The following is a 27,931-nucleotide window of genomic DNA, read 5'->3' on the forward strand; positions in this document are numbered from 1 at the left end:
TTGTAAGCACCCTCCACCAGCCCCCAATAATGTAAGCCCCTTGAAAGCAGTGATCTCAGTCTGTTTTGTTCTTGTGGTATCCCCAGTGCCTAAAATCTTGCCTGGCACATAGTAGCTCTTCAAACATTATTTGATAAACAAAAGAAATGAAAAAATAGAAGTGGAAGAATACCCAGGATTGTGCCAAGAACCATTTCGTGGCACCAGTTATTTTCTACCTCTAGATGAGAGTCCAATTTTGAGAAAGTATGCTATGTACAATCCTTCAAATTGTTTGAAAAGCCAGAGAGAGAGATGGAAGCAGAGTAAAACAATTACATTTACATTAGGAACAACAAAGAGTTCAGAGATCATTTTTTCTGTGTACTTTTCCACTTTTTTCTTCCAAGTAGGCCTATTATATGTAATATAAAAATATCCAGACAGAAAAAAAGAAAACAAAATCATGTGGCAATCTTGCTACAACATTTTATTTATACTGCTACATATATTGATTTATGGTTATAAAAAATTCTCTACAAATTTGGTAGATAACCTCTCATTTTCTCTCTTTTGATTTCTTGGTCTTAGTAACTCCTCTGAAATTTTCCTTGTCACTTACCCAAGAAATTTTTTGGATGACTATATTCAGAGCATTTGACTAGATACTGAGGGATGTTAACATGTAACCATAAAACTGTTCCTACCCCCTACAGTTTTATAGGATAGATAAAATGTATAATTGCTCACATAGGCAACATCTAAACATCAAAAAGAATGATTCAAACAACAATGATATACATGAGCTGGGGAGACAGAAGAATTCAAAAAGTAGTTGATATTTGGGGTGGGTATTACAGGATTCTGGTAGATAGCATTAGGGATAGATAGCATTCCAAATGAGAGAAAACAGCAAGAATAAACATGAGGAGGCAGAAAGCCAACAGCTGCATTTGGAGCAGTGAAAATATACCAGATTTGCTAGAGCTGAATATAGGAACTAGTAAAAAGGCTAGAAAGGGGGTCTTAGATATGAGCTGAATGGTTTGTATTTTATCACAAAGTCAGTGAAGACGCTGTAGAAAAAACTGTTAAGTGACATGATCAAAGCAGTGGTTCTGAAAGATCAATCTGATGCTTTATGCAGAACAGACTGGAGAAGGAAAAAAGAGCACAGCTAGGGAAACCCATTAGAAGGCTGTGTTGGTACTCCATAATTTCATGAGTGCCTAAACTGAGGTGTGACCAGTATAAATCAAAAGTGAAAAGGGCAGGGCTTCCCTGGTGGCGCAGTGGTTGAGAGTCCGCCTGCCGATGCAGGGGACACGGGTTCGTGCCCCGGTCCGGGAAGATCCCACATGCTGTGGAGCGGCTGGGCCCGTGAGCCATGGCCGCTGAGCCTGCGCGTCCGGAGTGTGTGCTCCGCAACGGGAGAGGCCACAACAGTGAGAGGCCCGCGTACCACAAAAAAAAAAAAAAAAAAGTGAAAAGGGCATACATGGAAGAGAAATAAGCAAAGACTGCACGGAGCTTGACAACAGATCGGATGTGAAGAAGAAAGGAAGACATAAAAAATAACTATTGACATTGGATAGAGGAATATGGAAAAACAGAAACAAAGAAGTCACAGGAGAAGCTAGTTTGGGGGAGAGAAGTATAGTTCAGTATTAGCCATGTTATTAAATTTGACGTGCTTGCAAAACAGGGCCAAAAATCCAAGTAAATGCAGAAATGGCTGACTTGAGCTTGGAATAGACCAGGATTGGACATGTTGACTGAGGAGTCATCTACAAAAGAAAAGACAGAAGTAATGGAAGTAGAGGAACTCTCCTGAAAGGGCTGTAGAGAGAGAATCATACTGTCACAGACTGACACCTACGGCAATGGTCATATTTTGGGGTTGGGAGAATGGGAAGCCAAAGAATAGAACAAATGACTATTAGAAAGTTCAAAGAATTCAGAGGAATATCAAGAAAAGACAGAGTTAGAAAGAGGCTGATTCACAGAGTAAAAGTGCCACAGAATATTTAAGGAGATATTCTATGTATTTGTAATTGCAGGCATAATAACTTTGTAGTTAAAGGGTTACAGTATATTGTAGGGCAAAGAATTATTATTCACCTTCTAAGTGAAGGTTTGTTACCTGCCTACTTCTTCAGTTTCATCTCTTTTCCTCCTTAGGCAGTGCTTACATTGAGTAGCTTAAAGGCCCATGCTCTTTCCTGACTCAAGATCTTTGCACAATAGTGTTCCTTACCTCAGCCAGGAATACTATTTCCCCCATTCTGTACAGCGTTAACACCTATTCATCCTCCCGATACTGTCACTTTCTCAAAGAGACTGTCCATTACTCCTCCTTTTCCCCAGTAAAAATCAGATTACGCTGTTAAATTCTCTTCCTTAGCTTTTCTTTGTGGCACTTATCAATCATAGAGCAACGTTTGTGTGACTACTTCATGGCTGTGTGCGCCATTAGATTGGCAAGCTCCAGGAGAGATGATTTGTCTGTTTTGCTCATCCCATCCCTAACTTCATGCCAATTACACAGTAGGTTTTCAACAAATATTTGCTAGACTTACGTTTCAGTAAGAACTACAAGCAAACAAGCTAAGCAGAAGAAAACAGCGTATAACTGTCCAAATCAGCTGTAATAGTGGCCTGCTGATCTGCAGCCAGAACCGGCAATCTCCAAATTGAGTTATCAAACCAAACTACACAGTAAGCAAAAATGCACTGCTGCGGTAAAGATCGCTGATAATTTTTACAATAGGTTACCCATATTCAGTGTGTAAGTGCTGAAATTCTTAAGTACTTATTTTTTGCACAACACGTGGAAACGCTACATCGTGGCTGAAAATGGTTTGAGAAGCAAGTAGAAAATGGGTCTGGCTCTAGGACGTTAATAATTCCACACACTACTCTCTGCATTCGCCTCGCTGGTTTAGATGACGGCTCAGGACGGATCCGCACTGAAACGGGAGCTAATGCAAATTTCTTTTGTTCTCAGGAGATGAAGTGGAGGTTTGGGGGACGCTACCGTCGGACCTCTGGAGGCCCAAGCAGCTTACACTGATCTAAAACAAGGCTACCCGATGGGGAGCCAGCAACTCCGGGTGTGAAAGAGAGAAATGTTAAGACCGAGGGTCCGCCCAGGTGCGAAGGCTTCTCCCTCGGGACTGGCAGTAGCGGTTCAGGAGGAGGCCGGGGCCCGACCGCTCGTACCTTGCTTGACTCGGGGATCCCTGGTGCTGCTAGTAGCGGCGGAAGGGGGCGGCCTGGCCACAGGCTTCTTGTTTTGGGCCTCCCCAGCAGCTCCGGCCTCGGCGGATTTGGCTCTGGAAGCTGATACAGCGGCCCGGACCGCCGCGGCCCCCGGCGCCTTGTGTTTCTTGTTCTTGCCTCCCATGTTGCAGCTGCGGCAGAAGATTCCTCCCGGTCCAGGTCCCGGAACCACTCCCGCACCGCCTCCAGAAGCTCTTCACATTCCCCGAGTCCCACGCCGCCACCTTGCGTCCTCCATCCGGGCTTCTAGGCCCTGCTACAACCGCTGCTTCGCAATTGGTCCGACTCACCAAGGTCCCGCCTCCTCCCTGCCCACCTAGGCGTCTGCTGCGTGGTGGGAACCCTCGCCTCGCTCCCTCTTTAGCCAAGGAGCTGCCTATCCGCCGGTGTTTAAGAGAGGAAAGGAAAGGTCGAAGGAGAAAAAGGAGGCAGGGAAAAAGTCTCCGGGGCTGCGTGACTCGACTAATTTTGTCTCCCACGGGCCCCTGTTGCGGCTTCGCTTGGCGTCACGGTCGGTGCGGTCGCGGAGCATCTTGGGTAGGAGGGAGATTCGGTCTCGCAGCTCCGAAAGATGGCGGACGCTTTTGGGGATGAGCTCTTCAGCGTGTTTGAGGACGACTCGACCACTGCGCCCGGAGCCAAAAAAGACAAGGAGAAGGGGAAATGGAAGGGGCCGCCAGGGTCTGCGGAAAAGGCCGGGTAAGGAAGATGTCCCGAAATGTCTTTTTTTCTTTCTCTCTCAGCGTTGAGGGAAGAAAATCCCACTCTTCTGAAGACCACGAGAAGTAGGGTGTAAGTTAGTGGCGTTGGGAAGTGAAGGGGGTTGAGAAAAATGTTGAGGAGGGAGGAAGAACGTTGGTTTGGGGGAAGCTGGGTTTTGGCGTTCTCCAGTGGCCGCAGGCAGCGTGGACTTCTGACGCTTGCGTAAGGCCTATTACTCCTGCCTGCGCCCTGGGGTCGTGAGGGTAGGTCAGGTGTCTCTTAGTTTCTGTACCCCCAGCTCCAGCACAATACTGGGCACAATGCAGGAAACGAATCACCAGTTGAGTGAAGGGTTAAGAAGCTTAGAAAATGTGACTTGGATTGACGGGGAGGGGAAAGGGCAGACAGCAGAAGACGGGAAAGAGATTCAATCTCCAGGCTGCAGTTTTCTTGCCCATAATGAGGTGATAGCACCAACCACTAGGGTGTTTGTAAGGAGTAAACGAGATAGTATGTGTAAGCGCCTAACAGTGCTTAGCACATAATAGATTCTCAAATGCTGGTTTTCTTTGATTTTATTAAGAAAACTTAAAAAAATTACTGGTCCCTGAAACTTAAAGTAAGATGATTCATTAGTAATGAATAAAATTTACTCTTGACGTTGGGGGAGGATACCCAATGAATGCTTGAATTAAATTAGTCATGATTTTGCTCTCAAGGAAGTTTTATTTGAGGTAAGGAGGTGGTACAGATACATATTTTAAAGAGTTAGTAGGAGCTTGAAATAGAATAAGCTGTATATACAGTTAAGTGCTATAAAGTTCAGGAAAGAGAGCTATTTGTGATGTCTAGAGAGCCTTACATGCAAGAAGCTATTCTGTGTTGAGATGATTCCTTATTGACCGCTGAGAATTTTTTTGATTTGTTTTGTAGCACAAATTGGGCTAGGCGGAGTGTTTGCTTAGGGACTACAAGAGATAAGCCTGAGAATATAAATTGGTTTTAGATTATGAAGGGCCTTGAACAGCAAGCATATGAGTTTTGATTTCATTTTAAAAACCCAGGTGAACATGTGTTTTTTACCTAACTTGGTGACTGGATAGGTAGAGTGATAGTTTAGAAAAATTAATTTGGTATCAGTAGTCAATGTATTGAAAGAGGAAAGACACCGATAGTAAAAAATAGATTAAAAAGTATTTCAGTTATCTAATTATGAGATTATAAAAACCTCAACTCAGGAGGTGACAGAAGGAAGGAAAAGGAAAGATAAAATGTTGTGAAGGAAAAAATTGACAGGTCTTATTTAAGGAGGACAATGGAAGAGGGGTCAAAAGAGACGTTTTGAACTTGGATATCAGGAAGAAGAAAAATAGGGAAATTTATAGGAGATTTTGATTTCGAAATTAATTTGGCTTGAGACAAAGTGAAGTGATGATAGTATATCCATATTGAAGTATCCATTGGGCAATTTTAATCTGGGTTTGGAGAAATACCAGAACTGTAGGTATATATTTGGATGCTATTTCAATTGGTCCTGCTTGAAGTGGAGATTCCTGTGGGAAAGTATAGTTTTCCCACACATAGAGATTAGATGGATATTAGAACAATCAGGAGTTTGAAATGTCACATAAGAGTGAAACAAAGGAGAAAAATAGTCTTCCTCTCTCATTGAGTTAGAGGGTGTAGTAGTCTTGGAGAACTTTTCAGGGAAAATGAGAAAGGAGGACAGGTTCTTTTAATTTTTTTCCAAACAGGAATAATTAATAATTTCTGTAGTTTGAATGGGCAACTAGTGATGTTATGAAGATGATACATGTATAATTTCCTACTGCGGTAAATACTTTGTTTCAGAATTACTCAGGGAAAATTCACTTTGCAGTGTATCAGGGGTAAGCTGTTTCTGCAACCTTCCAAAGTGAAAATTTGTAGGGTATAAAAACAATTTATATTTTAATTTTACTAGGAAATATGTGAACATTAGAGAAAGGAAATACATAAGAAAATATAGACCATGATTAACTTACGGAACTTTGTTTACTACCAACACTTCTAACTAGGCCTAGACGTCTAGGTATTTTTAGGGAAAAATCCAATTTGCCTTATTGTAACTATCATACTATCATAATTATTTGTATCGTAGTCAATATGTATAGCATGATTTCCATCTGATTTGTATAACACAGAAGGGCAAATCCTGGAACTTTAGAGGATCTTGTCTTTTGTATTGATATTTAATACTCTAGACCAAGTGGGTGCTTTTTTAAAAAACTTTATGAGAATTGTCTGGAGAGAGAGAATAATATGAAAAACTCCATGTACGCATAACTCAGCTTCAGTATTATCAAGTCATGGTCAATTTATTCCCACACCCTTTTTTTGTAAATCAAATGCTACTAATAATGTTATTTCTCCTTAAATATTTCAGTATGCATCTCTTGTTGATAGTGACTTTATTTTCCAACGTAACTGTCATGCCATTGTTATACCTAACAAAATGTACGATAATTCCTTGATTATCATTGAATAGTCAATCCACAGTAAGATTCCCCAGTTGTCTCAAAGGTATTTTTTTGTAGTTGGTTTATTTGAATCAGGTTCCAGAGAAAGCCCTTATACTGTTTTGGTTGTTATATCCCTGAAGTCTTTCATTTTACAACAGTCCCTTTTTTCCTTACGCTATTGATTTCTTTTGGAGGGGTGGATGAAAGCACAATGCCATTCTTCTCATTAACATTTTTTTGGGAAAATACTAATTTTTTTCAGTTTTAATATTTAATGTGGTAAACATCAATAGATAAGACTACAGAAACAAAATTCATTGGAATCCTCAGTAACTTTTAGACTGGAAAATCAAAATCAAAATCTCTCATTTCTGAGATCAATGATTTTGGAGCCACTGATCTAATATAGTTTAATTTCCATTTTCCTGGTAATTAATGGTTCTTGAGCTCCTTTTCATATGCTTATTGGTCATTTGGATATCCTCTTTCGTAAAGTGCCTGTTCTAGTCTTTTGCTCATTTTTTTATTGGGTTATCTTTTTTTTTTTAATTTGTAGCCGTCACTTCCATTATTTTAGATACATACGCCTTTTGTCAGTTACATTTGTGTTTTCTCCCACTTTGTCTTTTCTCTGTACTCTCTTAATGGTACCTTTTGATTTACAGAAACTCTTAGTTTCAATGCAGTCCAATTTAGCAAACTTACTTTTTGGTTAACAGTTTTATGTCCTGTTTAGTAATACCTAAAGATAATTTTCTTATTTTATCTTCTAGAGGCTTTGTTGTTTTTGCCTTTCACAATTAGATCTAATATCCATATTGATTTTTGTGTATAATTGGCATAGGGGTCAGATTGATTTCCCCTATGGTTATCCAATCCACAAAGCACTGTTTATTGTCACTACGTTTGACCAGTGAATCCAACCACATCAAAAAAATTTCTCCCAAATAGTAATATTATGCCGTTTAGAAAAGCATTAAATGTTTATTGAAAGTGTTCATGTAAATGTCTAATGGTATTTTACAGTTTTTAAGAATATTATATTAGTAATAGTTGTGTTAATGTGAGTTGCAAAATATTTTTAGAACAGAATTTTGAAGAAACTATGAAATGAAAGAGGAGTAGTATTCATTTTCATTAGTTAAAATAAGAGTATTCTGGGCTTTAGCCACTTTTGATTTGTAACATCTATTTACATGACTTTTTGTTAATAGTGTATATTATACATGGGATAATATTTTATGGAGTCACCCTTAAAGTAAGAAGTGCTATTGCAGAATTCATTCTAAACCATTCACATTTCAGAAAACATTTTGATGGTAAATTACAATCTGAGTCAACTAATATTGGAAAAAACAAGAGAGATGCAGACTTCGAGGGCACAGATGAACCCATTTTTGGAAAGAAGCCCAGGGTAGAAGAGTCAATAACTGAAGACTTAAGGTAGTATTTCCATTGTTATAAATGTTAGTAACTCTTAAGTTGGGTGGTTGCCTGAAGTTTTGAAAATTGCTTATATGTTGTTACTTTATGAAAATATTTGTTGTATTAGAGAAATGAAAATAAATATTCTTTATATATTCATATAAACATATAACTAGGACAATTATGTAAGTTTGGGGAAATGGAAAACAATATAGAAAAGAAAGGCTTGTAATACTTTTGAATCCAATTTTAAGAAAGAATCTTGAAGCCTGATTTTTTTAAAAAGAAGAAATGCCATTTCATTTATTTGTTAATGTCTTAGGAGAGGATCACTGGAAGAGTGGGATAAAAGGAACGAATAAAACTGACACAATGGAAGGGAATACTTGAGAAGGAGCATTAGGAGGAATTAGATTTTCACTGTTGCATGTAGCAGTAGAGTGGCTATGAATCTCAATACTACTATCAATGAGGGAGACCCATGGATATGTGTGGCTGAAATAGCTGGGTGTTTCTTTGAGTTCAAAAGTTGGAACTTTCTAGAAATTGATTACAGTTTCTTAGGTTGACCTGTTTCCTCTCGTAGCGATGATCATGACTTTGCTTTTCTCATTTGCAATATTCTAGCTTGGCACTACAATGAAGAATTTACTCCCGTGGTTTTGTTGTTGTTTTTTAACCGGTTAGCTGTTGTTGTAGCTAGCAAAAGTAGGTACTGTAAATGGTGGTAGATGTATTACTGAAATACTTAAGATGCACTGTTTGTCCAAACTAGTGGAATAGGTTACAAAATAATACTGATAATTTAAAATCATTTTTGCTTATTATAGTAACTCTTGGGTTTTATCCAAAGTATGGTTATTGATTTAAAGTAAAAAATCAGAAGTACAATCAGTAATAATGGATCTAGTGCAGAAATACATCTATTTTTCTTCAATTTATCCACAATCATGTCGTTTCAGAGTCTAAACAGAGAACCTATATGAGTATAACTTAGGATTTTGATGGGAAGAGGGAACACTTCTATAAATTATAGCAACATCTGTATTAGGCTAGTTTATTTTATACTTCCTATGACGTAATGGTTTTTTTGGGGTTTTTTTTGCGGTATGCGGGCCTCTCCCGTTGCAGAGCACAGGCTCTGCACACACTGGCTCACGGGCCTAGCCTCTCCGCGGCATGTGGGATCTTCCCGGACCGGGACACGAACCCGTGTCCCCTGCATCGGCAGGTGGACTCTCAACCACTGCGCCACCAGGGAAGCCCCGTAATGGTTTTTATAAGCACCTTTGTGTTTTGAAGCAGTGATAATGCTTTTGTAGAGGTACTTTTTATCCAAAATAGTTACTGGAACTAAGCTGACATAATTCTTTGAATAATCCACTTGGAGTCTGTCTGTTTTGTATTTGTAATAAAAGATGCTAACTCACCATTTTGAATTCCCAGCATATATAATTCTCAGTAATTTATTTTAATGTAATTTTAACAATTTTTTTTTTAAGTTTGTCAGACTTGATGCCCAGGGTCAAGGTACAATCAGTTGAAACTGTTGAAGGGTGTACACATGAGGTAAGCACAAACAGTGTATGGTAGGTTGGTGTTATAAGTGGGATTTTGCTTTGGACTATCTAATCTGATGATTGACAAGCAGTTTAGCCTTAAGGGCTTTGGAAACAATATGTAGTTTCTGTGCAGTCAGTGTACATAGTCTAGTGGAAGGAGCTGGGGGTTTGTATTCAAACCTGAGCTTAGACACTGACACAGTGCTTTTCCTAACTACAGTCTTGGATAAATTTCTTAACCTCTTTGACATTGGTTTTCTAATTTGTAAGTTTAGAATAATGGGATTTACATCATGGGGTGGTTGTGAAGATTATGTAAGAAAATTAGGTGAGATACCCAGCACAGAGTAGGGTTTTTTTGTTTTGTTTTGCAGAGTAGGAATTTAGTACATGTTTATTCCCATGCTCCTAAAGTCAAGTAACAGTGACATTTTGCAGGTCCCTTGCTTTTTTGTGTTTTGCTCTGATGACTGATATATTGCAGTTTCATTGTCTGCCACAAGATGGTGGTCACTGATAGCTTGTAGTAACCGTTGATCAGTGAGCATTTGTAAACATATGGGACATAAGGAAACTGTAACACTAGTTCTTTCTAGTAAGCCCTTCTGCTTTTACCATGTAACCTTATATGTTATTGCTACAGTTAATTGAGGAATCTTATTAAAGACTTTATCAAATAAGCAGAGTAATTCCAAATTAACAAAAATTGCTTTTGATGTAGATCTGGAACGTTATTTTTTTAAACACCTGTTTTTCTTCTTGAAATTTCCTTATGTTCTTTAGAATATCACTTAGTTTGGCAGGTATAATATCCATTAGATCATTCATTAAACACTTACATTAGACCCTATTTGATGCTGTGGTCTTAAAAAGATGGGAGAAAAACCTCAAACACACACAAATTTTGCTCTCAAGAGGTCAGAAGTTCTTTCTGTCCTCCATGATTATCCTCAAGCCCTCCATTCTGTTATCTCCTCTCACTTTTTTAGCAGGTAACCTTACCTTTTACTTTATCTAGAGGTTTGAAGATATCAAGTTGGAGTCACATCCACTCAAAGGACAAGGCACTGCATTGTTTAGGCTGAGGAGAGTTGCTCTGCCAGTGTTCTTGGTTGTATCCTATCCTGCCTCCACAAAGACTTGGATCATTCCATTTTCCCTTGACTGTTTCTGGTGTCTCCTTTTCTCTATTTTCCTTTTCTTATCAGCATATGAATATTCAAAAGCTTCTCTTTTGTTCTGTGTTGCTTTTTAGCCACTGTGTTGTGTTTCTTCTTCCCCATTGTAGTCATTCATTCAGTACATATCTTTTGGGTGCCAGGTATATTTTATTATTCACTGAATATAAAGAGATAAACAAAAAAAGTTATGGTCCCTTTCTTTTCAGAGTTGTTATTGAGTGCTCTGCTTAGAAAATCCCTGCTAAGTGCTCGCTTCGGCAGCACATATACTAAAATTGGAACGATACAGAGAAGATTAGCATGGCCTCTGCGCAAGGATTACACGCAAATTCGTGTAATATTTAAAAAAATATTAAAAAAAATAAATAAAAAGAAAATCCCTGCTAAACTTCCTAACCTTCCAGTCATCTTTTAATCTACTATAGTTAGATTTCTTCTTTCTCCATGTCTTTCAAACTGCTCTGGCAAAAATCACGAATAACTAATTGCTAAGTCTATTTGACTCTTGATTATTCTGTTGTTTTTCGATTTTTCTGACTCCTTAGTCTCTGTAGGCTTCTCTTCTACCTGTCTGTTATAAGTTAGTGTTACCCAGACTGTTTTCAGAGAATAAAAACAAAACTCTGATTCTCATACATGTAAAAACACAATTTGTTATTGTTGCTGCTATTAAATCTCAGAAATGTTAAAGTCTTAATTGCTTTGTGTTAATGTTTTTTGTTCATGTCATAGCAAGTATCAGGAGAGATGTGAGGGAGGTGAACCAAGTAACCAGGTATGGCCCCGCAGGTTGATCATACCTTGATGAGGATCACACCATGATTTAGGGTCTAGTCTTCAGATTTTCGGATTCCGAAATTTGATTTTGTCAGTGCACCAGAGGTTGTGCTCTCTGGATAGAATCACTTTCATCATAGTCATGGTATGGTATAAGAAAAGAGGGACATTCCCTTAAATTAATGGATAAGTAGTCCTCTTATTGTCAAACTACCTAGGAGTCAGAAACTACTTAGAAGTTTCTTGGTGTCATAATAAAGGGGAATATGTAGTCTTAAGGGGAAGACTGATGAAAACTATTCCTGTCCCTGGAAGGGTTCATTCACTAATAAAAACAACTCATAAATTAATTCTTTCATAATGTGTGCTGGATAAACTACCAAATTCTATCCCTTTATAGATTCCATTTAGAGTTCCACATTGCTTCTAACACAGTTATTATACTGGGTATTGTTCATTGAGTTTCATAATTTATCGTTTCACTTAATTACAGTCAGGTTCTAGTTATTCCTTTTGAAACACTACACACATCATCTTGATTGTAATTGAATTGCAGATTTACCAACAATCTCTCAATATTCTAAGACAGCTAATCTTATCTCATACTTGTTTGTTGAAATTTTGCTCTTAGAAATTATTTCTAACTTCTGTGTGTACAGTACTTTGCCCTTGTTGATTGATTATTTATACACTAATTGGCTTACATATTGGGAATTTACATATATTGTGAACTGCTCTCCAGATCTTAATCTTCACTGGAGGAAAATTAGTTTCCTGTTCCAGGAAATAATACCATTTTATTCCACATAGTTTTCTTTCATATAGTGGCATCCCTTTTTATGTCCATTCTGCTTTTTTGAGCATTCATTAATGTCAGGAAGTACATTAGACATAGAAAATACAAAGATAGCTGAGATAGGTCCTAGACCTTAATAAACACAGTTTCTTCTGGGAGATAGACTTAAGTGCTTTTAATTAGATTACTATTAGATAAACACTAATAGAAGTTTTTTGAATGTTGTAGCTTTTGCATTTTTTTCAAAGGTGGTTATTTAATTTTACAGTGTCTAAGACTGTCAGAAACACTAGTTCACCACCTTTATTTTTCAAACCATCATTGATTAGGGAGTGCTGAATGCATCAATTCTCGAATCGTAAATTGATTTTTTTTTTTAACATCAGGTTGCACTTCCTGCAGATGAAGATTATCTACCACTTAAACCTCGCGTTGGAAAAGCTGCAAAGGTTTGTACTTTGGGCTGTACGGTTTATACAGTTTTGTGAGTCTGTTTTCCTAAAAATCTTCAAGATAAACTTTTAAATGAGATCCTCATACTTCCCTGTGTGTGTGTGTGTGTGTGTATATATATATATACACACACACACACACACACGTATATGTACAAATTAAGAAGCCGCCACCTGAAGTCAAATATGGTGAGAACCAAATCAATAAACAACCATGCTGAAAACCACGTATCATGTGATAAGATTTTTAAAAATGAAAATAATTCTCAACGTTTTTAATGAATCTAATGAAAAGTACTGATCTTTCTCTAGAAAAAAATGCATGTGTACAATCAGTTTTGTGTATAGTTTTGGGAGTTGAACAAACTTCTAATGAAACTTAAACTCTTATGCTGATATTAAATGGATTTTGAAACCCTGATAGATGGTAAAAGAGTAATATAAATTTTCCAAGTCATTTTCTTAAGTAAAAAAGGCAGTATGGTGGGGTAAACATGAACTCTTCAAGTCTAATAGATATATTATTCTGCCTTTGCTGAGTGAACTTGATTGAGGCCTTGCCTTTTCAGAGCCTCAGAGTTCGCATCTGTGAAAGGAAATTATATATACGTTAGGTGCTGTGAAGATTAGTAGGTGGAAAATGTGTTGCACAGTGCCCACCATAAAGCATGTTCTTGACAAATGGTAATGATTATTGTGTTGTAATTAACATATATGTAAACATAATAATTGAAAGATCAGATAGTAGAAATAACTTCTATGCTGTCTGGTTAAAGTTTTTTTTTTCATTCTTCCTAATTTTCTCTGGTTGGTGGCATATTTCCCAAATAGACTCATAAAGAAATGCTCCCAGAATGCTTCTAGGGGTAGTGTCTCTTGGTTTTAAGTGTACTATAATGTGTCTAGGTGTCTTCATACAGATACTAATTTTTTTTATAGGAATACCCGTTCATTCTTGATGCTTTTCAAAGAGAAGCCATTCAGTGTGTTGATAATAATCAGTCTGTTCTAGTATCTGCACATACATCAGCAGGAAAAACTGTATGCGCTGAGTGAGTAGCTTTCTTTTTAAATGGAATTTTAGGACTGTTAATATTTGCTTTATACATTTAGGTGCTCCTGTGTTGGGTGCACCTAATATAATATTTATAATATATTTACAAATATTATATCCTCCTGTTGGACTCACCCCTTTATCATTATGTAATGCCTTTGTCTCTTGTTACAGCCTTAGTTTTATTTTTATTTATTTATTTATATAAATTTATTTATTTATTTTTGGCTACATTGGGTCTTCGTTGCTGCACGTGGGCTTTCTCTAGTTGCTGCAAGTGGGGGCTGCTCTTACTTGCGGTGCACGGGCTTCTCATTGTGGTGGCTTCTCTTGTTGCAGAGCACAGTCTCTAGGTGCCCAGGCTGCAGTAGTTGTGGCTCATCAGCTCTAGAGCGCAGACTCAGTAGTTGTGGCGCATGGGCTTAGTTGCTCCGCGGCATGTGGGATCTTCCCAGACCAGGGCTCAAACCCGTGTCCGCTGCACTGGCAGACGGATTCTTAACCACTGGACCACCAAGGAGGTCCTTACAGTCTTAGTTTTAAAGTCTATTTTATTTTACATAAGTGTAGCTACCACAACTTTCTTTTGGTTTCCACTTGCATGGCATATCTTTTTCCATCCCTTCACTTTCAGTCTGTGTGTCCTTATATCTGAAGTGAGTCTCCTGTAGGCAGCATATAGCTGCAAGTTGTTTTTTTATCCATTCAGCCACTCTGTCTTTTAATTGGAGAATTCGTCTATTTACATTTTATTATTGATAGGTGTGTACTTACTGCCATTTTGTTAATTGTTTTCTGGCTGTTTTGTAGTTTGTCTGTTCCTTTCTTCTCTTGCTCACATTCTAGTTTTAAAATGAAATTTTAAAATAACTGTTTCTTACCATACTCTTTAAAAGTTTAAATTTTTTCTATTTCATTTCTTTAAGTAAATTTAGACTCTTACCTTTATTTCATTTCTTCTACTTTGGGCTTCATTTGCTATTCTTTTTCTAGTTTTTTAAAGGAGGAAAGGTGAGGTCATTGATTTCAGACCTTTTTCTAATACAGACATTTAGTGCTGTAAATTTCTCTTCAGTCATGAATGCGTATCGTGATTCACTAATGCTATGTTCATTTTTTGTGCATTTCATTTCAGGTCTTTTCTAATGCTCTATCTTCAGATTCATTAATCTTTGCTTCTTATTATCTAATCTGTCCTTAATCCTATTCAGTGCATTTTTTCATCTCAGATATTATAGTTTTCTTTGCTAGAAGTTCATTTTTGTGTGTTTGTTTTCCATGTGTCTACTTAACTTTCCTCCAGCTTTTTGAGCATACAGAATACAGTTTAAAAACTGTTTAAATGTTTTTGTGACTATTACTTTCATTTGTGTTACTCCCTGATCTGTTTCAGTTAATTGACTTTTCCCTTCGTTATAGGTCAGTATTTTCCTGCTGCTTTGCATACGGCTCTGATGGGATGTTTGGCTGTTTTTTAATTTCATCACTGACTTTTGGCAGTTTAATTATGATGTGACTTTACATAATTATTTTCATGTTTCTTATGCTTGAATTTATTGGGCTTTTCAAATCATGGGTTTATTAGTTTTCATCAGATTTGGAAAAATTTCAGCCATTTTTTATGTCAAATAGTCCCTCTTCTCCTAGTACTCTGAGGACTTCGGTTAAACTTATATCAGGAGACTTTAAGTTGTCTCAGAGCCTAGTGATACTCTTATTTATTATTGTTTTTTGGTGTTTATTCTCTGTGTTTCATTTTGGACAGCTTCTCTTAAATGGCTTTAAGTTTATTCATCTTTTTATCTGCAATGTCAAATATGCTATTAATCCTACCCAGTTTATTTCATCTTAGATTTAGATTTTTTTATCGCTGAAAGTTTGGTTTGGGTCTTTTAATATTTTCCATATTTCTTCCAAACATGCTGGGTTTTTTTGTTTGTTTTTTTACATCTTTTTTTTTTTAACATCTTTATTGGTGTATAATTGCTTTACAATGGTGTGTTAGTTTCTGCTTTATAACAAAGTGAATCAGTTATACATATACATATGTTCCCATATGTCTTCCCTCTTGCGTCTCCCTCCCTCCCACCCTCCCTATCCCACCCCTCCAGGTGGTCACAAAGCACCGAACTGATCTCCCTGTGCTATGCGGCTGCTTCCCACTAGCTATCTACCTTACGTTTGGTAGTGTATATATGTCCGTGCCTCTCTCTCGCTTTGTCACAGCTCACCCTTCCCCCTCCCCATATCCTCAAGTCCGTTCTCCAGTAGGTCTGTGTCCTTATTCCTGTCTTACCCCTAGGTTCTTCATGACATTTTTTTTTTCTTAAATTCCATATGTATGTGTTAACATACAGTATTTGTCTTTCTCTTTCTGATTTACTTCACTCTGTATGACAGACTCTAGGTCTATCCACCTCACTACAAATAGCTCAATTTCGTTTTTTTTTATGGCTGAGTAATATTCCATTGTATATATGAGCCACATCTTCTTTATCTATTCATCCAATGATGGGCACTTAGGTTATTTCCATCTCCGGGCTATTGTAAATACAGCTGCAATGAACATTTTGGTACGTGACTCTTTTTGAATTACAGTTTTCTCAGGGTATATGCCCAGTAGTGGGATTGCTGGGTCATATGGTAGTTCTATTTGTAGTTTTTTAAGGAACCTCCATACTGTTGTCCATAGTGGCTGTACCAATTCACATTCCCACCAGCAGTGCAAGAGTGTTCCCTTTTCTCCACACCCTCTCCAGCATTTATTGTTTCTAGAGTGTTTGGTGATGGCCATTCTGACTGGTGTGAGATGGTGTCTCATTCAAGTTTTGATTTGCATTTCTCTAATGATTAATGATGTTGAGCATTCTTTCGTGTGTTTGTTGGCAGTCTGTATATTTTCTTTTGAGAAATGTATTTAGGTCTTCTGCCCATTTTTGGATTGGGTTATTTGTTTGTTTTTTTGTTACTGAGCTGCATGAGCTGCTTGTAAATTTTGGAGATGAATCCTTTGTCAGTTACTTCATTTGCAAATATTTTCTCCCATTCTGACGATTGGCTTTTCATCTTGTTTATGTTTTCCTTTCTGTGCAAAAGCTTTGCAGTTTCATTAGATCCCATTTGTTTATTTTTGTTTTTATTTCCATTTCTCTAGGAGGTGGGTCAAAAAGGATCTTGCTGTGATTTATGTCATAGAGTGTTCTGCCTATGTTTTCCTCTAAGAGTTTGACAGTTTCTGGCCTTAAAAGGTCTTTAATCCATTTTGAGCTTATTTTTGCGTATGGTGTTAGGGAGTGATGTAATCTCATACTTTTGCACGTACCTGTCCAGTTTTCCCAGCACCACTTACTGAAGAGGCTGTCCTTTCTCCACTGTACATTCCTGCCTCCTTTATCAAACATAAGGTGACCATATGTGCAGGGGTTTATCTCTGGGCTTTCTATCCTGTTCCATTGATCTATATTTCTGTTTCTGTGCCAGTACCATACGGTCTTGATTACTGTAGCTTTGTAGTATAGTGTGAAGTCAGGGAGCCTGATTCCTCCAGCTCCGTTTTTCGTTCTCAAGATTGCTTTGGCTATTCGGGGTCTTTTGTGTTTCCAAACAAATTGTGCAATTTTTTGTTCTAGTTCTGTGAAAAATGCCAGTGGTAGTTTGATAGGGATTGCATTGAATATGTAGCTTGATTTGGGTAGTAGAATCATTTTCACAATGTTGATTCTTCCAATCCAAGAACATGGTATACCTCTCCATCTCTTTGTATCATCCTTAATTTCTTTCATCAGTGTCTTATAATTTTCTTCATACAGGTCTTTTGTCTCCTTGGGTAGGTTTATTCCTAGATGTTTGATTCTTGTTGCAATGGTAAATGGGAGTGTTTTCTTGATTTCACTTTCAGATTTTTCATCATTAGTGTATAGGAATGCCAGAGATTTCTCTGCATTAATTTTGTATCCTGCTACTTTACCAAATTCATTGATTAGCTCTAGTAGTTTTCTGGTAGCATCTTTAGGATTCTCTATGTATAGTGTCATGTGACCTGCAAACAGTGACAGCTTTACTTCTTCTTTTCCGATTTGGATTCCTTTTATTTCCTTTTCCTCTTTGATTGCTGTGGCTAAAACTTCCAAAACCGTGTTGAATAAGAGTGGTGAGAGTGGGCAACCTTGTCTTGTTCCTGATCTTAGTGGAAATGCTTTCAGTTTTTCACCATTGAGGATGATGTAGGCTGTGGGTTTGTCATATATGGCCTCTATTATGTTGAGGAAAGTTCCCTCTATGCCTACTTTCTGCAGGGTTTTTATCGTAAATGGGTGTTGAATTTTGTCAAAAGCTTTCTCTGCATCTGTTGAGATGATGATATGGTTTTTCTCCTTCTATTTCTTAGTATGGTTTATCATATTCATTGATTTGCATATATTGAAGAATCCTTGCATTCCTGGAAAAAATCCCACTTGATCATGGTGTATGATCCTTTTAATGTGCTGTTGGATTCTGTTTGCTAGTATTTTGTTGAGGATTTTTGCATCTGTGTTCATCAGTGATATTGGCCTGTAGTTTTCTTTCATTGTGACATCCTTGTCTGGTTTTGGTATCAAGGTGATGGTGGCCTCGTAGAATGAATTTGGGAGTGTTCCTCCCTCTGCTATATTTTGGAAGAGTTTGAGAAGGATAGGTGTTAGCTCTTCTCTAAATGTTTGATAGAATTCGCCTGTGAAGCCATCTGGTCCTGGGCTTTTGTTTGTTGGAAGATTTTTAATCACAGTTTCAATTTCAGTGCTTGTGATTGGTCTGTTCATATTTTCTATTTCTTCCTGATTCAGTCTTGGCAGGTTGTGCATTTCTAAGAATTTGTCCAATTCTTCGAGATCGTCCATTTTATTGGCATAGAGTTGCTTGTAGTAATCTCTCATGATCTTTTGTATTTCTGCAGTGTCAGTTGTTACTTCTCCTTTTTCATTTCTAATTCTATTGATTTGAGTCTTCTCCCTTTTTTCCTGATGAGTCTGGCTAATGTTTTATCTATTTTGCTTATCTTCTCAAAGAACCAGCTTTTAGTTTTATTGATCTTTGCTATTGTTTCCTTCATTTCTTTTTCATTTATTTCTGATCTGATTGTTATGATTTCTTTCCTTCTGCTAACCTCGGGGTTTTTTTGTTCTTCTTTCTCTAATTGCTTTAGGTGCAAGGTTAGGTTGTTTATTCGAGATGTTTCCTGTTTCTTAAGGTGGGCTTGTATTGCTATAAACTTCCCTCTTAGAACTGCTTTTGCAGCATCCCATAGGTTTTGGGTCGTCGTGTCTCCATTGTCATTTGATTCTAGGTATTTTTTGATTTCCTCTTTGATTTCTTCAGTGATCACTTAGTTATTAAGTAGTGTATTGTTTAGCCTTCATGTGTTTGTATTTTTTACAGATCTTTTCCTGTAATTGCTATCTGGTCTCATAGTGTTGTGGTCGGAAAAGATAGTTGATACAATTTCAATTTTCTTAAATTTACCAAGGCTTGATTTGTGACTCAAGATATAATCTATCCTGGAGGATGTTCCATGAGCACTTGAGAAAAATGTGTATTCTGTTGTTTTTGGATGGAGTGTCCTATGAATATCAATTAAGTCCATCTTGTTTAATGTATCATTTAAAGCTTGTGTTTCCTTATTTATTTTCATTTTGGATGATGTGTCCATTGGTGAAAGTGGTGTGTTAAAGTCTCCTACTATGAATGCGTTACTGTCGATTTCCCGTTTTATGGCTGTTAGTATTTGCCTTATGTATTGAGGTGCTCCTATGATGGGTGCATAAATATTTATAAGTGTTATATCTTTTTCTTGGATGGATCCCTTGATCATTATGTAGTGTCCTTCTTTGTCTCTTTTAATAGTCCTTATTTTAAAGTCTATTTTGTCTGATATGAGAATTGCTACTCCAGCTTTCTTTTGGTTTCCATTTGCATGGAATATCTTTTTCCATCCCCTTACTTTCAGTCTGTATGTGTCTCTAGGTCTGAAGTGGGGCTCTTGTAGATAGCGTATATATGGGTCTCGTTTTTGTATCCATTCAGCCATTCTGTGTCTTTTGGTGTGAGCATTTAGTCCATATACACTTAAGGTAATTATCGATATGTATGCTCCTATTCCCAGTTTCTTAATTGTTTTGGGTTCATTATTGTAGGTCTTTTCCTTCTCTTCTGTTTCTTGCCTAGAGAAGTTCCTTTAGTATTTGTTGTAAACCTGGTTTGTTGGTGCTGAACTCTCTCAGCTTTTGCTTGTCTGTAAAGGTTTAATTTCTCCATCAAATCTGAATGAGATCCCTGGAGTAATCTTGGTCGCAGGTTTTTCTCCTTCATCACTTTAAATATGTCCTGCCAGTCCCTTCTGGCTTGCAGAGTTTCTGCTGAAAGATCAGCTGCTAACCTTACGGGGATTCCCTTGTATGTTTTTTGTTGTTTTTCCCTTGCTGCTTTTGATATGTTTTCTTTGTATTTAATTTTTGACAGTTTGATTAATATGTGTCTTAGAGTGTTTCTCCTTGGATTTATCCTGTATTGGAATCTCTGTGCTTCCTGGACTTGATTAACTATTTCCTTGGAAAGTTTTCAACTATAATCTCTTCAAGTATTTTCTCAGTCCCTTTCATTTTCAATCTTCTTCTTCTGGAACCCCTATTATTCGAATGTTGGTGCGTTTAATGTTGTCCCAGAGGTCTCTGAGTCTGTCCTTAGTACTTTTCATTCTTTTTTCTTTATTCTGCTCTGCAGTACTTATTTCCACTATTTTATCTTCCAGGTCACTTATTCGTTCTTCTGCCTCAGTTATTCTACTATTGATCCCTTCTAGAGTATTTTCAATTTCATTTATTGTGTTGTTCATCGTTGTTTGTTTCATCTTTAGTTCTTTTAGGTCCTTGTTAAATGTTTCTTGCATTTTGTCTGTTCTGTTTCCAAGATTTTGGATCATCTTTACTATCATTATTGTGAATTCTTTTTCAGGTAAACTGCCTATTTCCTCTTCATTTGTTTGGTCTGGTGGGTTTTTATCTTGCTCCTTCATCTGCTGTGTGTTTTTCTGTCTTCTCATTTTGCTTATCTTACTGTGTTTGGGGTCTCCTTTTTGCAGGATGCAGGTTTGTAGTTCCTGTTGTTTTTGGTGTCTGTCCCCAGTGGCTCAGGTTGGTTCAGTAGGTTCTGTAGGCTTCCTGTTGGAGGGGACTAGTGTCTGTGTTCTGGTGGATGAGGCTGGATCTTGTCTTTCTGGTGGGCAGGTCCACGTCTGGTGATGTGTTTTGGGGTGTCTGTGGACTTATTATTATATTAGGCAGCCTTTCTGCTAATGGGTGGGGTTGTGATCCTGTCTTGTTAGTTGTTTGGCATAGGGTGTCCAGCACTGTAGCTTGCTGGTCGTTGAGTGAAGCTGCGTGCTGGTGTTGATATGGAGATCTCTGGGAGATTTTCGCTGTTTGATATTATGTGGAGCTGGGAGGTCTCTTGTGGACCACTGTCCTGAAGTTGGCTCTCCCACCTCAGAGGCACAGCGCTGACTCCTGGTTGCAGCACCAAGAGCCTCTCATCCACACGGCTCAGAATAAAAGGGAGAAAAAGTAGAAAGAAAGAATTAGTAGAAAGAAAGAAAGAGAGAGAAGAGAGAGAGAGAGAAAGGGAAGGAAGGAAGGAAGGGAGGAGAGAGAGAAAGAAAGAAAGAAAGGGGGGAGGGAGCGAGGAATGAAGGAAAAGAAAGAAAAAGTAAAATAAAGTAAGATAAAATATAATAAAGTTATTAAAATAAAATATATTTATTAAGAAAAAACAAACAAAAAAAACGGACAGATAGAACCCTAAGACAAATGGTGGAAGTGAAGCTATACAGACAAAATGTCACACAGAAGCATACACATACACACACAAAAAGAGAAAAAGAGGAAAAAAATCATAAATCTTGCTCTCGAAGTCCACCTCCTCAATTTGGGATGATTTGTTGTCTCTTCATGTATTCCACAGATGCAGGGTACATCAAGTTGATTGTGGAGCTTTAATCCGCTGCTTCTGAGGCTGCTGGAAGAGATTTCCCTTTCTCTTCTTTGTTCTCACAGCTCCCAGGGGCTCAGCTTTGGATTTCGCCCCGCCTCTGCATGTAGGTGGCCTGTCTGTTTTTCGCTCAGACAGGATGGGGTTAAAGGAGCAGCTGCTTCAGGGACTCTGGTTCACTCAGGCCCAGAAGGGGTCGGGGGAGGGGCACGGAGTGTGAGGCGGGCCTGTGACGGCAGATGACGTTGCACCAGCCTGAGGCGCGCCGTGCATTCTCCCGGGGACGTTGTCCCTGCATCCCAGGACCCTGGCAGTGGGAGGCTGCACAGGCTCCCCGGAAGGGGGGCATGGATAGTGACCTGTGCTCGCACACAGGCTTCTTGGTGGCGGCAGCAACAGCCTTAGCGTCTCATGCCCGTCTCTGGGATCCGCGCTTTTAGCCGCAGCTCGCACCCATTTCTGGAGCTACTTTAAGCAGCGCTCTTAATCCCCTCTCCTCGCGCACCAGGAAACAGGGAAGAAAAAGTCTCTTGCCTCTTAAGCAGGTTCAGACTTTTCCCCGGATTCCGTCCCGGCTAGCCGTGCTGCACTAACTCCCTGCAGGCTGTGTTCACGCCACCAACTCCAGTCCTCTCCCTGCGCTCTGACCGAAGCCTGAGCCTCAGCTCCCAGCCCTGCCCGCACCGGCGGTTGAGCAGATAAGCCTCTGGGGCTGGTGAGTGCTGGTCAGCACTGATCCTCTGTGAGGGAATGTCTCCGCTTTGCCCTCCGCACCCCTGTTGCTGTGCTCTCCTCCGCGGCTCCAAAGCTTTCCCCCTCTGCCACCCGTAGTCTCCGCCCGCGAAGGGGCTTCATAGTGTGTGGAAACCTTTCCTCCTTTACGGCTTCCTCCCACTGGTGCAGGTCCCGTCCCTATCCTTTTGTCTCTGTTTATTCTTTTTCTTTTGCCCTACCCAGGTACGTGGGGAGTTTCTTGCCTTTTAGGAGGTCTGAGGTCTTCTGCCAGCGTTCAGTAGGTGTTCTGTAGGAGTTGTTACACGTGTAGATGTGTTTCTGGTGTATCTGTGGGGAGGAAGGTGATCTCTGTGTCTTACTCTTCCGCCATCTTCCCCTTGTCCCCCCCCCCCCCGCAAACATGCTGATTTATCTTTTTTCAATTTTCTTCAATATATAGAATATAGTTATACTATAGTAACTTTCAGTATCCTTGTTTACTATTTTATATTTTCTGTCTCATTTTTGGATGCTTTTTATTTATTTATTTTTACTCATAGGTTCTATTTGCCTCGTTCTCTGCTTACCTGATTATTTTTTAATGCCTGCCAGGAGATTGTGAATTTTTCCTCCTTGGGTGATGAATATTTTTGCATTTCTATTAACAAACCTTTTTTTTAAAACATCTTTATTGGAGTATAATTGATTTACAGTGGTTTGTTAGTTTCTGCTTTATAACAAAGTGAATCAGCTATACATATATCCCTATATCTCTTCCCTCTTGCATCTCCCTCCCATCCTCCCTATCCTACCTCTCTAGGTCACAAAGCACCAGGCTGATCTCCCTGTGCTATGTGGCTGCTTCCCACTAGCTATGTGTTTTATATTTCGTAGTGTATATATGTCCATGCCACTCTCTCACTTTGTCCCAGCTTACCCTTTCCCCTCCCCATGTCCTCAGATCCATTCTTTGCATCTGCATCTTTATTCCTGTCCTGTCCCTAGGTTCTTTAGAAGCATTTTTGTTTTTTTTGTAGATTCCATATATATGTGTTAGCATACGGTATTTGGTTTTCTCTTTCAGAGTTATTTCACTCTGTATGACAGACTCTAGGTCCATCCACTTCATTACAAATAACTCAATATAGTTTCTTTTTATGGCTGAGTAATATTCCATTGTATATATGTGCCACATCTTCTTTATCCATTCATCTGTCGATGGACTCTTAGCTTGCTTCCATGTCCTTGCTTTCGTAAATAGTGCTGCAATGAACATTGTGGTACAACTCTTTTTGAATTATGGTTTTCTCAGGGTATATGCCCAGTAGTGGGATTGCTGGGTCGTATGGTAGTTCTGTTTTTACTTTTGTAAGGAACCTCCATACTGTTCTCCTTAGTGGCTATATCAATTTACATTCCCACCAACAGTGCAAGAGGGTTCGCTTTTCTCCGCACCCTCTCCAGCATTTATTGTCTGTAGATTTTTTGATGATGGCCATTCTGACTGGCGTGAGGTGATACCTCATTGTAGTTTTGATTTGCATTTCTCTAATGATTAGTGACATTGAGCATCCTTTCAGGTGTTTGTTGGCAAATGTGTATATCTTGGGAGAAATGTCTGTTTAGGTCTTCTGCCCATTTTTGGATTGGGTTGTTTGTTTTTTTGATACTGAACTGCATGAACTGCTTGTAAATTTTGGAGATTAATCCTTTGTCAGTTGCTTTGTTTGCCAATATTTTCTCCCATTCTGAGGGTTGTCTTTTCGTCTTGTTGGTGGTTTCCTTTGCTGTGCAAAAGATTTTAAGTTTCATTAGGTCCCGTTTTTTTGTTGTTTTAATTTCCATTTCTCTGGGAGGTGGGTCAAAAAGGATCTTGCTGTGATTTATGTCATAGAGTGTTCTGCCTATGTTTGCCTCTAAGAGTTTTATAGTGTCTCGCCTTACATTTAGGTCTTTAATCCATTTTGAATTTATTGTTATGTATGGTGTTAGGGAGTGTTCTACTTTCATTCTTTTACATGAAGCTGTCCAGTTTTCCCAGCACCACTTATTGAAGAGGTTGTCTTTTCTCCATTGTATATTCTTGCCTCCTTTATCAAAAATAAGGTGACCATATGTGTGTGGGTTTATCTCTGGGCTTTCTGTCCTGTTCCATAGATGTATATTTCTTTTTTTGTGTCAGTACCATACTGTCTTGATTACCGTAGCTTTGTAGTATAGTCTGAAGTCAGGGAGCCTGATGCCTCCAGCTCCGTTTTTCATTCTCAAGATTGATTTGGGTATTCGGGGTCTTCACTGTTTCCATACAAATTGTGAAATTTTTTGTTCTAGTTCTGTGGAAAAATGCCAGTGGTAGTTTGATAGGGAATGCTTTGAATCTGTAGATTGCTTTGGGTAGTAGAGTCATTTTCACGATGTTGATTCTTCCAATCTAAGAACGTGGTATATCTCTCCATCTGTTTGTATCATGTTTAATTTCTTTCATCAGTGCCTTATAGTTTTCTGTATACAGGTATTTTGTTTCCTTAGGTAGGTTTACTCCTAAGTGTTTTATTCTTTTTGTTGCAGTGGTAAATGGGAGTGTTTCCTTAATTTCTCTTTCAGATTTTTCATCACTATTATATAGGAATTCCAGAGATTTCTGTGCATTAATTTTGTATCCTGCTACTTTACCAAATTCATTGATTAGCTCTAGTAGTTTTCTGGTGGCATCTTTAGGATTCTCTATGTGTAGCATCATGTCATCTGCAAACAGTGACAGCTTTACTTCTTCTTTTCTGATTTGTATTCCTTTTATTTCTTGGATTCTTATTTTTTTGGATTCCTTTTATAGTGGTGAGAGTGGGCACCCTTGTCTTGTTTCTGATCTTAGTGGAAATGGCTTCAGTTTTTCGCCATTTAGGACGATATTGGCTGTGGGTTTGTCATATATGGCCTTTATTATGTTGAGATCAGTTCCCTCTGTGCCTACTTTCTGGAGGGTTTTTATCATAAATCGGTGTTGAATTTTGTCAGAAGCTTTTTCTGCGTCTATTGAGGTGATCATATGGTTTTTATTCTTCCGTTTGTCAGTATGGTTTATCACATTGATTGATTTCCGTATATTGAAAAATCCTTGCATTCCTCGGATAAATCCCACTTGATCATGGTGCATGATCCTTTTAATGTGCTGTTGGATTGTGTTTGCTAGTATTTTGTTGAGGATTTTTGCATCTGTGTTCATCAGTGATATTGGCCTGTAGTTTTCTTTCTTTGTGACATCTTTGTCTGGTTTTGGTATCAGGGTGATGGTGCCCTCGTAGAACAAGTTGTGGAGTGTTCATGCCTCTGCTATGTTTTAGAAGAGTTTGTGGAGAATAGGTATTAGCTCTTCTCTAAATGTTTGATAGAATTTGCCTGTGAAGCTATCTGGTCGTAGGCTTTTGTTTACTGGAAGATTTTTAATCACAGTTTCAATTTCAGTGCTTGTGATTGGTCTGTTTATATTTTCTATTTCTTCTGGGTTCAGTCTCAGAAGGTTGTGCTTTTCTAAGAATTTGTCCATGTTTTCCAGGTTGTCCATTTTACTGGCATGTAGTTGCTCGTAGTAATTTCTCATGATCCTTTGTATTTCTACATTGTCAGTTGTTACTTCTCCTTTTTCATTTCTAATTTTATTGATTTGATTTTTCCTCCCTTTTTTTCTTGATGAGTCTGGCTAATGGTTTATCAATTTTGTTTATCTTCTCAAAGAACCAGCTTTTAGTTTTATTGATCTTTGCTATTGTTTCCTTCATTCTTATTTCATGTACTTCTGAACTGATCTTTATGATTTTTTTCCTTCTGCTAACTTTGGGGTTTTTCTGTTCTTCTTTCTCTAATTGCTTTAGGTGTAAGGTTGTTTATTTGAGATGTTTCTAGTTTCTTCAGGTAGGATTATATTGCTATAATCTTCCCTCTTAGACCTGCTTTTGCCACTTCCCATAGGTTTTGGGTCATTGTGTTTTAATTGTCATTTGTTTCTAGGTTTTTTTGATTTTCTATTTGATTTCTTCAGTGATGTCTTGGTTATTAACTACTGTATTGTTTAGCCTCCATGTGTTTGTATTTGTTACAGATATTTTCCTGTAATTGATATCTAGTCTCATAGCATTGTGGTCGGAAAAGATACTTGAAATGATTCAATTTTCTTAAATATACCGACGCTTGATTTGTGACCCAATATATGATCTATCCTGGAGAATGTTCCATAAGCACTTGAGAAGAAAGTGTATTCTGTTGTTTTTGAATGGAATGTCCTATAAATGTCAATTATGTCCATCTTGTTTAATGTATCATTTAAAGCTTGTGTTTCCTTATTTATTTTCATTTTGGATGATCTGCCCAGTGGTGAAAGTGGGGTGTTAAAGTCCCCTACTGTGATTGTGTTACTGTCGATTTCCCCTTTTATGGCTGTTAGTATTTGCCTTAGGTATTGAGGCCTTAGGTATTGAGGTGCTCCTGTGTTGGGTGCATATTTACTATTTTATATCTTCTTATTGGAATGATCCCTTGATCATTATGTAGTGTCCTTCTTTGTATCTTGTAACACTCTTTATTTTAAAGTCTATTTTGTCTGATATAAGCATCGCTACTTCAGCTTCCTTTTGATTTCCATTTGCTTAGACTACCTTTTTCCTTCCCCTCACTTTCAGTCTGTTGGTGTCCCTAAGTCTGAAGTGGGTCTCTTGTAGACAGCATATGTACGGGTCTTGTTTTTGTATCCATTCAGCCAGTCTATGTCTTTTGGTTGTAGCATTTAATCAATTTACATTTAAGGTAGCTATCAATATGTATGTTCCTATTACCATTTTCTTAATTGTTTGGGGTTTGTTATTGTAGGTCTTTTCCTTCTCTTGTGTTTCCTGCCTAGAGAAGTTCCTTTAGCATTTGTTGTAAAGCTGGTTTGGTCGTGCTGAATTCTCTTAGCTTTTGCTTGTCTGTAAAGGTTTTAGTTTCTTCGTCTAATCTGAATGAGATCCTTGCTGGGTAGGGTAATCTTGGCTGTAGGTTTTTCCCTTTCATCACTTTAAATATGTCCTGCCACTCCCTTCTGGCTTGCCGAGTTTCTGCTGAAAAATCAGCTGTTAACCTTATGGGGATTCCCTTGTGTGTTTTTTGTTGTTTTTCCCTTGCTGCTTTTTATATTTTTACTTTTGATTTAATTTTTGATACTTTGATTAATATGTGTCTTCGAGTGTTTCTCCTTGGATTTATCCTGTATGGGGCTCTCTGCACTTCCTGGACTTGATTAACTATTTCCTTTCCCATATTAGGGAAGTTTTCAACTATAATCTCTTCAAATATTTTCTCAGTCCCTTTCTTTTTCTCTTCTTCTTCTGGGACCGCCTGTAATTCGAATGTTGGTGCGTTTAATGTTGTCTCACAGGTCTCTGAGACTGTCCTCAATTCTTTTCATTCTTTTTTCTTTATTCTGCTCTGCAGTAGTTATTTCCACTATTTTATCTT

At 38.2% G+C, this 27,931-nt stretch overlaps 2 protein-coding genes across 2 annotated transcripts in view; one reads left to right on the forward strand and one right to left on the reverse strand.

Annotated features, from left to right (window-relative positions):
- DHX29 (DExH-box helicase 29) overlaps positions 1–3,513 on the reverse strand; it is a 48,904-nt gene extending 45,391 nt beyond the window's left edge. Inside the window, exon 1 of the mRNA XM_079917635.1 lies at positions 3,202–3,513. Coding sequence (XP_079773761.1) covers positions 3,202–3,385 — 184 coding nt within the window. The 5' untranslated portion in view covers positions 3,386–3,513. The remainder of the gene's footprint in view (positions 1–3,201) is intronic.
- An 88-nt stretch (positions 3,514–3,601) lies between these two features.
- MTREX (Mtr4 exosome RNA helicase) overlaps positions 3,602–27,931 on the forward strand; it is a 134,633-nt gene continuing 110,303 nt past the window's right edge. The window contains exons 1-5 of the mRNA XM_079918328.1: positions 3,602–3,960; positions 7,770–7,907; positions 9,392–9,458; positions 12,592–12,654; positions 13,597–13,709. Of these exons, the coding sequence (XP_079774454.1) occupies positions 3,833–3,960; positions 7,770–7,907; positions 9,392–9,458; positions 12,592–12,654; positions 13,597–13,709 (509 nt within the window). The 5' untranslated portion in view covers positions 3,602–3,832. The remainder of the gene's footprint in view (positions 3,961–7,769; positions 7,908–9,391; positions 9,459–12,591; positions 12,655–13,596; positions 13,710–27,931) is intronic.

The sequence above is a fragment of the Stenella coeruleoalba genome (genome assembly GCF_951394435.1).
Source record: "Stenella coeruleoalba genome assembly, chromosome: 3".
Taxonomy (NCBI): Eukaryota; Metazoa; Chordata; class Mammalia; order Artiodactyla; family Delphinidae; genus Stenella; species Stenella coeruleoalba.